Source organism: Homalodisca vitripennis, chromosome 5, assembly GCF_021130785.1.
Source record: "Homalodisca vitripennis isolate AUS2020 chromosome 5, UT_GWSS_2.1, whole genome shotgun sequence".
NCBI classification, from domain to species: Eukaryota; Metazoa; Arthropoda; class Insecta; order Hemiptera; family Cicadellidae; genus Homalodisca; species Homalodisca vitripennis.
In genome coordinates, this window is record NC_060211.1 from 158762071 (window position 1) to 158777316 (window position 15246).

At 32.3% G+C, this 15246-nt stretch overlaps 2 protein-coding genes across 2 annotated transcripts in view; both read left to right on the forward strand.

Annotated features, from left to right (window-relative positions):
• Positions 1–15246, forward strand: part of LOC124363060 (FMRFamide receptor-like) — a 573595-nt gene that overhangs the window by 552376 nt on the left and 5973 nt on the right. The window contains exons 2-3 of the mRNA XM_046818140.1: positions 14459–14634; positions 14898–15083. Coding sequence (XP_046674096.1) covers positions 14459–14634; positions 14898–15083 — 362 coding nt within the window. The remainder of the gene's footprint in view (positions 1–14458; positions 14635–14897; positions 15084–15246) is intronic.
• LOC124363059 (FMRFamide receptor-like) overlaps positions 1–15246 on the forward strand; it is a 488228-nt gene that overhangs the window by 255583 nt on the left and 217399 nt on the right. The window lies entirely within an intron of this gene.

Consider the following 15246-nt stretch of genomic DNA (forward strand, 5'->3'; position numbering starts at 1 on the left):
TGTGCAACACAAACTAGGTTGCTATTTGATTTTTTTAGATTGGGGCTGTTAAGTATTTCAAAATTCTATGTATTTTTAAAACGTGTAAATTTTGGGGTATGTTGGCATTTGATGATATTTTCTATAAGCCGTCTCATCATTACTTTTGAATAAAAATATCGTCTCTAAATTTGTGCAGGTAGTTGCAATGAATTTACCCACAAACCCCTGATTTTTTTACGTTTTGGTGTACCCTGTACATAAGCAGCAAAATAGGTTCAAAGTTTTTGCATGAAAATAATCAGTGAAGAAAAACACGCCACCAGAAATGAGATATAACTCAACATACCTTTACATTACCCTTTTGGGGAGTTTGAGAGGTTTCAAAATAATTTCTCCAAATTCTTTGGGGGGAAATAGGGGGGGTTTAAGTTGTTACGAATAATCTACCTCGTTTGGTTTGGCCGCTATACGTACTGTACGGGTGGTCTGCCTCACCCTGTATTTTTACGGAATTTGATCTATAGAGGGGAAAATGTGTATGCAGTTTTAGTGAAGCCTGTTAAGACATATAGTGTAGCGTACTTCGGTCTTGTTTAATTGTACCAAACTGGGATATCAGCGTTTTTGTCAGGAGTTTTATTTTCCCCTTGTTGCAAATGACCGGATTTATAAAGCGTCCTTATAGCATTTTACAGGAAACTTTAGACCTAAATATAGTTAACATTTTATATAGATATAAAATTAAGTCCAGTCTGGAAGCTCAGGATGGTAAGGGATGGATGTCATCATTTGCAGGATATTTGCACCACTGCTTTGGTGTATACTGAAGTATCACATTTTGTCAGTAGTTTCTAAACAAGTACTGACTAAACAGACTAGCTAAATACAGGTTCTTTAATGAAAATATAAAGTAAAACAGGTAAGTTTGAGTACCACAATTATTTAATAAATTTGCCCTGTTTTGATACAATAAACATTTTTTGATAACTAACCGAAAATAATAAACATTCCAACAATGTCTCGTTAATATCATTTACCTTAAAATATTGGTAGTTTATTTATAAATTGATAATATATTTTAAAGCACATAATTATATATATAATGATATTTAGAAATATTTAAGGTATATTTGGAAATATAGTTTAGATCAGGTTCACATTTATCGAAAAGAATGTCGTTTTAACCATATTTAAATTATTTATTTTACAAACATTTTCAAATTTAGTTTTTATTCCAAAATTATATATTACGTGTAACATTGAGACGCGTCTACAAAAAACCTAGAAGAAGACATTTATTTTGCTACTAATTGACTGAGAGCCATTAAAATATTCTATTGGTCCTTTGGATGACCATTATAGCAATGATAATTATAATCGAAAAACAAAAAAACTTTAAAAAAATAATATTAAATTACATTTAACATGTCACATAGTAACATATGTAGCCTAACTATCCTCAAGATATGCTGAGATAGAATTTTATATTTAAATTTTGTATGAAAGTTCATTTTTGTATAAATAATATAAGGTTCCATGATGGCCATGAGGTCCATCTATCTCTTTTCTATGATTTTATGAGTCAGTTCTCAGTCTTTTTAAAAGATAAAATGAGGTATGGACTTAAATGTTTGTATTCAACCTCAGCGAAGTCTGTTACTCGATACCTTGTGTGGGTCAGCCTTGTTACTTAAACATACCAAATTATATAATTATTGAAACATATGTTTTAACTGTCCTTGCAAATACAGGCTGGAAATATTTTAAATCTAGGGTTTACTGACTAAACTGGATAAATAATATAAGCTACCATATCAAAATTATTTTTAAGGTCAACAATTCTGTACCTTTATAATTGAATACCGACAGTTTATAATAACACAAAACGTCTACAAAAGAACATATTCATATTTTTGTTAATATATTTTACGATTAACAAGAACTAAACCTTTGAATACTAAACGTGTATACTAAGCCAAGCAACAAAAGGAAGAACTTTAAATACAGACACACTGGTGAAGTATCCAACATCAAAAAGCAGCACAGTAATGAGGACATTTTCGCCGCCTGTTAAAGCGTGAGTGAAGTTCTTAAAAGAACAGTTTGCCGTGCGAAATGTAACAACCAGCGCGATACTATGTTTATTTTCATTCGTGTCATATTTTGATATCGTTATGATTTATAACTGTAGTAAAGTTAAACTGAAAATTAAAGCATGTAATATGTTATCGTTTTTAATAACTCAGTTGCAATATTTCTCTTTTCAATTTTAATAATTCTATGGTAAATTAAATTCTTATCTTTAGTTTTAAAAAATTATTGTAATGAATGTTCTGAAATATAACAATCTTTAAAAACATGTTGTTAGTAACAAGAAGCTTCCAAACTTACTTTCCTTAACCTAATAAAGAAATTCAGACGCAAGGTACAAAAATTCAGTTTGGTGATTAGGTAAAGGTATGAGACGCATCATATTAATGTTTTCACTGAGATAAGTGATTTTATATACCTCCACGACGGATAAAATTCTGTATTTCTAAATATATATATGGAAAGCAATGTCTTTTCATTCATTTTTTATAACTGATTGCAGCTCAAAGATTCCAGTGGTAAGTGACTGGAATATTTAATATTACGGCTTTTCTTTGTTAAATATCTGAATAAATTATAACTTTATTATAAACAATCCATGGAGGTTTCATTCCTTCTTATTGTAAAAGAAGAGAATCAAGGTAAAAATATTATTGTAAAACGTCGATAGCTATGCACGCTTAAGAGTCTCCATTTATATACTCGTATTCACCCACGAAGTATGTCACCACCTGAAACTATCTTTATGAAAAAAACACATTATCTTTAAAACTCTAAGAAAATTTCAATCAAGAAATAACACGAAATATTCCATTTATAATTTTTTTATTGTCATTTAAATTATATACATTTCTTTCTGATATACGCTGTAAATCCGTTTTGTTATGAAAAGCATTACAACATTGAAGCTGTTTTAATGTTAAAAGTAATGCGATATGTGTATGAACAACTAACTTACATTATTATTTCAGTATAAAAACATTTATTTATAGATGGTTGCATATTTAAGTATGCTTTAAATAAATAAAAAAAAAAAATCTTACATGCCATACCATGAAAACCGTGAACTAATAAACCATAGTAAGCAACTAAAGGCCATGCGTATTACACAGTATTGATATCACCAGGCAAAACTGTAATCCTTTCCAACTTAGTATTGAAATAAATGTTTGTAAATCTCTGAGGTCTACGAGAAACCGACAGAAAATCTTGTAACACATTGAGTTTTAGATCTTAACGTAAAATTAGATTATGAAAAAAGATTTTAGGGGGGGGGGCTAGTGATAATTAGATAGATAGATTATATATTTATGGAGCATAAATTACGGATTTGATACAATATAACACAAAAGTCATTATTCAAAATTTTTTTATGCATGAAATCATAAAAACGTAATACAAGGAGATGAAAGTTTAACATCAAATATAAGAGTGAAAAGTTTTTTGGGAGTTGATTATACTTAAAGAGATTAAGGATTAATACAAAATGGAGTAATTAGTTTATAAACAACACAATAGTTAGTAATAATAAATTTAATAACCAATTTAGAGATCAGAATAGCTGATTAACTTTGTTTTTAAATTTACATCACATTTACATAGCCGTCACTTCTCTCAAAACACAAGCAGTGAACGTAAAAGTATCCTCAGATCTTGTTTTAGCCGACCTCAATTACACTAGGTGATGGACCCTATACCACTCCTATTTCGGCCAGTCATTTTATGAGTCTCAAGCCACTTTCACAGATTTAGGAACATATGTTTACAAATTAAGCTTATTGCAAATTTCCTCTACCCTACCAAAAATGTCTGCATTGCTTCGCCGAAAACTATCCCCGGATCCCAAAACAACCCCCCCCCCCCCCATTCCAAAGTTTACTCATATACGAGTATATTATGTAAAATGCTTAAAATAAATCCTAAATCTTTGTAATAAACATTTGTCTATGTTAAACTATTTTAGAAATATCAATTACATGTAAAACCCATAATAATAATTTTTCACTAATAAATGGGAATAGAAATGCTGAAAACAGTTGAAACCTTGTAGAAAAACCATCCCTATAAATATCTTGGCTAAGGTTTTTGGCCACCTAAATATACAGTACCATTTTCCCCCAATGTCACTCTTTGCGGCCTTTCACTTTGTTTCAAAATTCATAGCTTCGTTATTTTGTAGCTCTAGATAAAATAAAAAACGTTGTTCGGAATGTAACTTTTATCTGTTCTCGAACCACCTTAAAGATATTGAGTACATGTAACTTTTACGACAAATACGTAATTAAAATTATTAATAATGGAAACAAAATCGACCTACTTTCTTCGACTATAACGGAGAGAGCACTTTAATTAAAATCGTATTTAACACAGACCGTTATAATCATGTTAATGTCTTAGTTACTGTTGTCGTTTATTCAATTTGAATGTTTTTTATGCACGTCCATAGAATTGGGTATTGTCCTATTTTTCGTATATTATAGTCAACATTTTTAGGTTTAGTACTCATAAAAATCATATTTTTAAAGGTATTATATAGATACAAGTAATTTAATACTCCCGCCAACCTAAAATTTGTCTCCTAATTCCAACATCGTCACTTATGCACCTTTAAAGGTCACCAACTTGCTCTGTAAGCAGATATCTCTTTCAATCATTCCATTCAAAGAAACACATTCCTCTTCGCTCTTGGTAAAGGAAGATGCTGTTATGCCGCTAGTTTTCACAATCAACACACCTTAACAACACGTCAAGATCAGTGTTCATATCAGTTTTTAACTAGCATTCAAAACCTTGCTGCCGTTTTCCGTACATTTCACTTGTATTATTTCAGTATGCATGGATTATATGACATTTCCTAAACAAGACAAACTTTTAATAAAGAGTATATTTTTTGTAACATTCTCAGTAAAATGTGACTAGTCATAGCGCTTGCATCACGACATTTTCAGATTGTAGGATTGAATCTACATCTAGGTAAAATAGTGAGTAAATCGGTTAGTCACTTTCCATTTACGTTAAAGGGATATTTGAGAAACGGTAAGGCATAGTTGTTAGCCCTTTGATATCAATTGCAATCTGTAGGATTGCCTTGATAACAGAAGCTACTCAGCCCACTCTTATCTCAGCCATACCAGAGGCACTAAACGCTATTAAGTCACTGTTTAGGTTGGTGGCTGGCCTCAGTCCAGGTAGCAAGTCTATACAAACGTTACACTTTGATCTCTGTGACGGCTCTTCACTTCTCGGGCACACAGCCGCTCCCCGCCACGTCGCCTCTCAGTGAAAGCTGACTTTGTCGTCTCAGTATATCCAATATATCCTTTACTTATACTATTGTTATTGGTTAATGAATATTTTATCAAAATTCCTCTTACTTACAAAATTTCGGAAATATCGTGGTTGAAAAAATACAACATATTTTATAGAACTATACTTGAATAAAACTAACCATCATGATAGCTGTTCCTAAATTAAATCCTGAGATAACAGTTAAAAATACATAATAATTATTGCTACATCCCAAAATGACCAACAGTACCTGCAACAGGCTACTTTACAAACAATAGTATATTAACTCATATATGAACTAAAATTATGAGCTGTGTTTGTTGCTCTAGTGTAGATATTAAAATAAAGTGTATATATTATGTAGTTATAAATGTTATGAAGTACTTTAAAATTACAATTAAATTTATTAGGGTCATGAAGCTACGATATATGCTATTTCATTTTTATACATACGGTTGTGCTACGGTACTTTAAATGTATGTATAACTAGACATCCTCTGAGAGATAATAAGAACTTCTCCCAAACATAAAAGAACTGTGGTAAAATGGAAATCTTCTTGATAATATAAAGCGGTGACACATGACCTACTCTAACTATGGTAAGAAAATTTAAAATGCTCTCTGAAGGTAGAATGCCGTTATGTAACAATAATTGTTATAGAGTATGACTTAAATTACTTAGAAAAATTTACGTGTATTTACATAGAATTGCTTTTCTAGAAAGGCAGAGTTAGTACCTCTGTTTATGGTTCTTACTAGTGTAGAGGGCTTAACCTATGGTTGTAATAGTTACACAATATATTAAATCACAATTTTGTAGGTAGTATAATCAAAAGTACAACCTCTTATATACTTAAACACGTAGTATAGTGTTTACCATCTACTTACTAATACAGTGTTAACGAGCGATACTCAACTGTTATTATTTTTAAGATTCAGCACCACCTTCGAGATGTTATCAATTTAAGATCAATTAGTTTTTAATTCTTTGATTATACTAATAACTATATGCAGGTTTTTACAGCATACTTATTTCTCATTTAACATGCTATTAGTTTGTACCATTTTTAAATTAAGCACTATAATTAATAACTCGTATAATTAAAAACCGAGTGTATGTAGCTGTATTATACTAATAACTATATGCAGGTTTTTACAGCATACTTATTTCTCATTTAACATGCTATTAGTTTGTACCATTTTTAAATTAAGCACTATAATTAATAACTCGTATAATTAAAAACCGAGTGTATGTAGCTGTTTGTGTAAATCGTATTGATACAACATTGTAGTTATTACCAGGATAATACAAGTACATAACATAATGTGTTCTGCTCACAAAACAGATGTGCAGTGTACTATCAGAACTGTAAACATGAGTGTAAACAAGAACAATAGGTTATTGTTAGACTAGAAGCTAGCCGTAATGTTTGCTTATTATGAAATCTGTATAAACATATATGTCAAATATATTACTAAACATTTTGCAATGTAGGCTCTTTTCCATAGAGCCTAGCCTACTATTCTTTTCCATACAGATATTTTATTGTAGATTATAATAAAGAAAGAAGATATACACTATTAGTTTCATAATTAATATATATGCTGGACATTGGCAAATTATTCGTAAAATTTATCATTTCAGCCTACATTTGATCTATGCAGCATATAATAAATATATTACATATCTATTTCCCTATTTTAAACCATCAAGAGAAACGCAGACTCTTACGTTTAAATCAATTTTTTGATCATAGCTTGAATATTTCCATACCTTCATGCCTATTTCTCTGTTTATCTGTATGTCTTTCCACACAATATCTCAATAATGAAATGATGTAAAAACATGAAAGGTTGCATAAAGCTTCATCTGTGAATAGGAACCTCGAATTCGGGTTCGAGAGTTGGCGGAAGTTTTTACGTTGATCTTATAGGTAACCATGATCAATAAATAAACTTTTAAATAGACAGATTAATATTATATGACATTTAATCATTTGGATTTATAAAATTTTCTCTAATTTAATGGACAATGGACTTTAAATCATGCATGTAAGCTCAGATAAGACTGTTTCGTTACACATGTTGTGGCGTACTCTTACCTTGTTTAATTAGGCCTACTTTTCTGTATTTAAATATTTTGAATTATTAAACAAAACTCTTTAAACAAAAAGAATTTATATCTAAACCTTAATATTATTATTTAATTTGAATGAATGACACATAAAATTACAAATTTAAAATATAAAGTTGACACTTTTGGTAAAATGTAAAAACTCGTATGCTTTTAAAATAAACGCCGAGAGGAAATTTTTGTTTAAAGCAGTTGGGGAAATATGAACTAATTTTTATTATAAAACAAACCCTATACACATCGTATGATCGAAAGAGATGAAAGGTTATGAATATTCAAAGACTTTCGAGAGAATGATTTAACATTTCTTAACTCGTCTAAATTTTAACAACAATCCATCCATTCATTAATTCAGTCCTATTGGTCAAGACTACTATTAGATGTAAGTGTTTTCCTACGTGATTCGTCAGACTAAGCTTACCTAATCGACGCTACTAACTTTAATATTAAATTGAACATTTTAATATAATTGGAATGAATAAATGGTAAAATATCATTTTTGTGTATGTATGACTCATATATTTCACATATAAATAATTGAAGAAGTTATGCTTATGGTTTGTATTTGAACAGGAAAAAAATAACTGCTTCATTAATTATTTCAATGTGTTCCAGCCATTTTTTTTTCGCTGGTTTTTACAAATGGTTTTAGATTTATAATGCGGTAATGTGTTAGACGAAGACCAAAGAAAGAAAATAAAGTTGGCATTAGTATAGTCCCATTATATAAGTTGTATCCGAACCTCCTGCATCATTGGTATAATCACTGAACTAACGTCCAAAATTACTGACGCTTATTTCTAATTCGACGTTTTTCATTAACATAGTTACAGTTGTAATACAAAATTTTGTGAAACAATAAAACATACTGGACTACACTAATGTGTACTGAAGTATATTGACATGATGACTAGCACTGAATAAATTGTAATTAATTTTTAATTTTTATTAGAGTAAATCATAATAAATTGTAATAAAAGTTAAAATAATACGAAACAAATACAACGGATAAAAAGGACGTAAGTAAGACAGCTTTTATTCGTTAGAACATTTTTTCAGTACGAAAGTTGTTGAATATACCTTATTATTATTCCTTTTTCATTTATAAATAAACTTGCAGTTTAGCTACAATAAGGTCAAGAGTGGGCCATTAACAAGCACTAGTAAGGAGGTTTCACTCCTGGCTGGTTGATACCTTCCCATTAACCTACACTGGATGCAACAAAAACCGGTGTGTCATTTACATATGGGCAACCATATGGATGTCCTCCGGCTCCCGCCTGTTTCGAACGATCCACAAATACGGTGTACAACAAATACGTCTAAATCTCAGCCAGCCTTTATTATCAAGTTTTTATTTCTCCTCGAATGGATGACAATATTGAATATTAATAACTGAAGGAACTCGAAAACTTGTAAGTTTATGAAAATTATATACTAAAGTAATGTTGAAGAATATATTTGTACTGATAATTATTTTTATATCAGTATAATATTTATTTTCATTGCTTTGGCATTTTAGATTAAATCTAAACGTTACTTTAATTTACAGAGCACTAGTAAACTCATTTGAGTTTCTGCCTCTCTGTCCATACGATAGCTCTAGAAAGAACTGAACTAGATATAGACTTTTTACATAAAGCCTCATTCATATACAAGAAAAATAAAATTCGAAGATGTGCATTTTTGTCAATGAATTAGGCTTGGAGTGTTCGAAAATATTGTTGTAAAAATGAAGGCATAAACCAATTCCTTTGTTTGAAGGTTATTTTTTACGATGGAAGGATTGTGAAGGAAACAGGATTTTTCCGGACATTTGCCATCGTTCAGTGAAACAAGAAATCAGTAATACTACGTTTCGAGATCTGCAATCTGATCTCTTCTTCAGATAAAGAACTAACCTAATACATAATTACAAACTAGGTTAAAATAAACAAATCTTACCAAAGCGTTGTGGCACACCTAAGTCAGGAATCTCAACCTACATGTTGTTTGCCAACTTCACTAACTCTATCTGTATAAACATGCACTTAATAAAAAACTATACAAAACACTAATCAATGATGTATTAGGTTAGTTCTTTACCTGAAGAAGAGATCAGATTGCAGATCTTGAAACGTAGGCTGAGTGTTCGAAAATATTGTTATAAAAATCAAGTCGTAAACCAATTCTTAACATACTGACTTTAATTATATGACATTTTGAAATGTGATACCTGGTAAATTGTTTGCTAAGATATTACTTATTGTTACAGGCCCTAAGATACTTCGTTTTATAAGTTCTTATACATGATAGAGTTCGATGATATTGTGTCTCTCCACGGGATGTGGCTGTCCCTTAGAAAATCCTAGTACTAGGTAATATCCCAACAATAAAATGATGGTAGATAAAACTTTTGCAGTCAATTTCAAGGCACGTGGTGTGTTTTACTCCAACTTTTTAATAGTAAGCTTAATTTCTTACACAGATAGGATCTTCATGGACAAGCACAATTTGTGTAACAATAATCAATATATGAATTTGTGTAATATAATCCAGTCTCACCCCGTATGGAAGCAAATAATTATTTTATTTTAGCAGGTCTATTTTCTTTTAGTGATTTTGCTATAAATATCGATGGGAAATGTCGAAAAACATTCTATTACCTTTGCATCAACAATATTGGCATCTGTAAAATTCTTAATTTTTTATTTCACAAGTAGAATATTTATGTGTGATTAATAAATATATTTTTATCTGTATTGCAATGTTGTAAATATAATAAAGAAGCATCTTTTAAGCTGCAAACCGCACATCTTGTTGAAAGAAAATTGTGTTTTACATTAGATGTTATATTTTTATTACCTAAAGATTACAACAACATTCTTAATTTAATACTGCAAGTACATGTGGGAAACCATTAAAAGATTTAAAGAAGGGCATACAATTGAATTTTGAGTTTAGCTCCAGTTTACCTTCCTCTTAGTGCACAAGATTTGACTTATGGGATCTAGAGTCATGTTCATCTGAAGAAATAAAAAACATTATTGACGAAACAGTAAATCGAGACACGTACACTTCAAAATATAGTGTACTCTTTTTGTTTTTCTCATTTTCTCACCACACGCACACGCACGCGAACGCACGCTCACATACCGCACATGGCTCTAGATGCCAGGAGTCAAGGTTGTGACATCGTCAGATTTCCGCACTATGAGGAGGGAGCACTGGAGCTAAACTCAACATTTTAAATAAATAAAACCTTCTCACCATAGCTACTTTATGATAAAATGAGATATAAAAATAAAACAAATATATCGTAATAATCTATATAATTTAGTTTTGCTTCTCAACTAGTTTACATTGTGTATGATTTTTTTTAATTTTCTATGGTGGATAATGTATAAAAAAACAATGCCTGACACACAAAACATTATTACAAGTTATTTTAATTCCATTATATTCACATTTAATTTAGGAAATAAACAGTTTTCTTTATAAACATAAAAAACCAGGCAGCTCAAAAGCAGGTCCATTGGGCCGTAAATAATTTTGTATTAGCAATTACAGAGAAACACTACTGGTTATTCAAACTGAAATTTGCGATCTAAATGGATCTAAATGTGACGTTGTTTTATTGGTCAAATTGAATAAGTGTTATTGCTGCCCCATTGAGCACGTAACAGTAACTACTACTAATAAAGCACGTCACGATACGAATGTTGCAGTAACAACAGTGACTTCGAGCCTACAGTTTTGATTGTTTACAATTGTACCAATGTTTTCAATGAAGTTATGTAACAACGTAACTTTGTACATATAATATGTGATAGTGCCATCTGTTTGAAAACATACGCTTATAATGTTGATTTCAATGTGTGCTATTATTATTATTTACATAAATTACCATTAAAAATTAAACAACGCATATTACACGTACATTTATGTTTGAACGTATAAGCACATATCACTGACTACTAGTAACATATAGGCCTACCTTATAATACTTGAAAGATTTTCAAGTTAAGAGACACTTAGTTGTATGTGCTTCTTCTGTCCGTGCATTAAAACATTGATGTGCACAATATTTTCAAAAATCCTCATTTTTACATACGATAAATCGTAAAGCAATTAAAATTAAGTCATAAAATCCTGATCATTGTCACTTTATTACTTGTTTAATTGTCTTCTACTTCTAAGCACGTTTCACGCTCTTGAAACAGAGTAAACTTTGTTTTAGCCACCACACCACGTGTCGCGTCACAGGCTTCGTTGAGTTCAATGGAAAATTTCTCAAGTTTGAAGCTTGTTTCATTGTTGAGAAATAGAACGTCGAACAATCATACGGAAAAGAACTTTTCACATTCCCCTGCAAACAAAAAGAACAACTAGTGCGGTCTACTGAGTGGTACGTTTCATCAACATCCAGCCAAGTTCCATGGTTGGAAATGCACAATCATATAACTTATTGATGTTTAGTAGATATAAAGTTTCATGGAAAATGTTAATTTCTACAATTAAAATATTTCTGGAGATGTCTTGCCACATGATACATAAACATTTTAGTTTATTATTTGATGGTATTGTTAGGCTACATATTTTACTATTATAATGTTTTATATTATTTCATTATGTTATAATCTTATAAGACTGTACTTTATTTGTAAAGGGATTTTCATTTTGGCTGGTAGATGTTGAGATGAAATAAAACAAGCTATGTGTGATATATAAACGAAATTTATTTTTTATATAAAAGGCCCGTGTAAGGAATATAACATCGTTCAAAAGTCCACCGCGGATCTCACAATGTTACGGGTTCGAGTGGTTCAGCTTCCCAATACTCTGCCACATAAATCCGGTTGAATTTTAGCGATGGCCTGGGTTATGTTGATCTTATATTCATCTGTTGATTGAGGTCTATTAGCATAGACCTGCGACTTCAGAAAACCCCATAAAAATTCTGGGGGCGTCGAATTGCACGATCTTGGTGGCCAATTTACGTCACCTCTGCGAGAGATAACCATACTCTCAAATCGTTCATGCAAAATGTTCATGTTGTCGTTCACTGTGTGGCACGTAGCGCCGTCCTGCCGACACCACATGTCTTTTACGTCCATCGTTACGGCCATTTGGGCCGTTATCATCGTTCTCTCGCTCTCGTCGTTGACAGTGATGGTATCACCAACGTTGTTTTTTTTTTTAAATACGGACCAATCACACCGCCAGCCCAAAATCCGCACTAAACAGCACCTTTTTCTGGATACATCGCTACCTGGTGAACCTCATGTGGGTTGGCGTTGTCCCATATCCGGCAATTATGCTTGTTAACATAGCCATTCATCCAGAAATATGCTTCGTCGCTAAAGATAATTTTTCGACCAAAATTAGGGTCCTCTTCTAAACGCTCCAAAGTCCACTCGCCGAACAAACGGCGTTGTCTATGGTCATAAACTTTGAACTCCTGGGTCACTTGGATTTTGTACTGATGCAGGGCTAAATCCAGACGCAAAATTTGCCAAGTTGCAATTTGCGAAAGGCCGAGTTCTTTTGCACGGCGAGGAATTGACTGCCTCTGGTTCCTCTGCACACTTTCACGGACAGCGGCGACGTTTTCGATAGATCTGCTGTTCCTTTGACGTCTGGGTGTAGGCTTGTTATTTACTGAAACGGTCTTCTCGAATTTAGCTATCAAACGTTGAAGAGTTGAGATCGAAGAGCCTCCACGTCTGCCGTAAAATGGTCGCGCGTACATAACGTTTTAACTGGTGAACACTCATTTTGATAATAAAGATTAATCATCTAAACGTGCTGCTCAATCGTGTAACTTGTCATGATGAAATAACTTGTCTTGAAATGGCAGTACTTACTGAACAACAAGACATTAATGAAACAGCTGACACCAAAACAAGATGGCCGCCACAGGCTGCCAACATCTACCTGCCCAAAATGGAAAACCCTTATAAAGATTTATTTAATCACTATTTCTTGTTGCCATCATGGTTACCCAAATGACCACTGTAATCATATTAGCTAACGCAAGGAATAGCATGCACCATCATCACTCAGTTTTCGTCATACAGAAATGAAGTATGACCAAACTGCTGATGATGCTTCGGAAGCAGCTTATTGGTCCTTTTAGGACTAATTGCAATGTACCAACTTCGTAAGAGACAAAGAATCTCTTTAAATTCATCTATGTGCTATCAGAGTATGAGAAACACCTGTGGTGAAGTTGGAAAGATTCCATCAATTTATAAATTATTTTTACATTGTATCTAGATAGAAATAACTGGTCGTACACAAAGGTTTTTAAAGAATTAATTGCACAGTAAAACATTTAAATTAGTCTTTAATAAATATGCTTGATTATTTTCTCGTGAAATATCCAACATCATGGATCACTGTCCGATAATTAACCTTTATCAACTACTGATTTGTTTTGGTCCACTTTGATAATCGCTTTAATATTTAAACAATAAATAACTAGTATGTCTGTTTTCATGAACCTTTATATAATTTACTATGTAACACACGTTTTCGATGGAACATGTTCAGGTTCGTGCATATGACAGTCTGTTTGTTGCATTGCACAATGAAAACTGACAACAAAATATTAAGTTACTTTACATAAGAATACTAGGGTAGAGTTGCATCACTTTTAAATACGTAATAAGGCCCCTGTTGGTTCATTTGAGTATCAGAATCCTCGTTCATAGATTGTCTGAACATAATTTATAATCTATCTAACCACTTATCCTGTGATATTCAGCAGACCCATCCTGGTGCCATCTTCATACATCGTCCGATCCTTGCGATACTCTCTATTTGAAAAAATCCAATAAAGGAATTGCAGAAGCAACTTTGGACATCTACTCTTTCTTACTGAATTTTACAAAAACTGGTCTTTGCATCTCACGAAATATTTTCAGAAACAAGATAGTTATTCTTTCCCCCAGTTACTGTATTCCTGTGTCTGTGTTTCAGTGGGCATATCGGTCTGGTTGACAGCCGCGTTCACGTTCGAACGATACATTGCTGTTTGTCATCCACTGCGGGGGCGAGTCTTCTGCACTGAGTCCAGGGCTCGACGGTTTATCGTCACCATCTACATCCTGTGTCTCCTGCTCACCAGCACCACTCCCTTCGAGTGGAGCGTGGAGGTAAGAAAAATCACCCTCAAATATTCAATTATTTTTATTAGATGATCCTTGGCAAAATTCAATTTTACTTTTGGGATGCAAAATCGAAATCTTCAAATTTCTCCAAAATGGCAAGGATTATTCGTAAGTATCTTAAACTGAAACAATAACAGTTAACAAAAGAATTTATTGGTATCCATCAAAAGATCTCACTCAACTGAATGATTTCTACAGTGGAACATATCGAAATACTATGGAGATTTAAAATTGAAAAACCTTAACAGGAAAAGGATGGTGTGGTCTGCAAGAAGATGACGCCGCTAGGATTAGACCCCATGTACCGCACGGTCTTCTACTGGAGCTGGGCTACGCTGTTTGTCTTCGTGCCCCTCATCGTTATCTCCATCTTCAACACATTCCTGATAGAAGCCGTACACCGCAGTAAACGGCAGAGAAGTGGACTCACGCAGGTATGTACAGTGATTATTTGACTTTTCTGCAACTACATCCACTAAGTTGCAAAGTGCCGTTTCGTGAGACAGAATGCATTTTTCTTTTGTCTGTATACGAGTGTGAATATGATCAGACTAGAACCCCTTTTTCATTTTGCTTGATAGACCTTCTTTAAGCAAA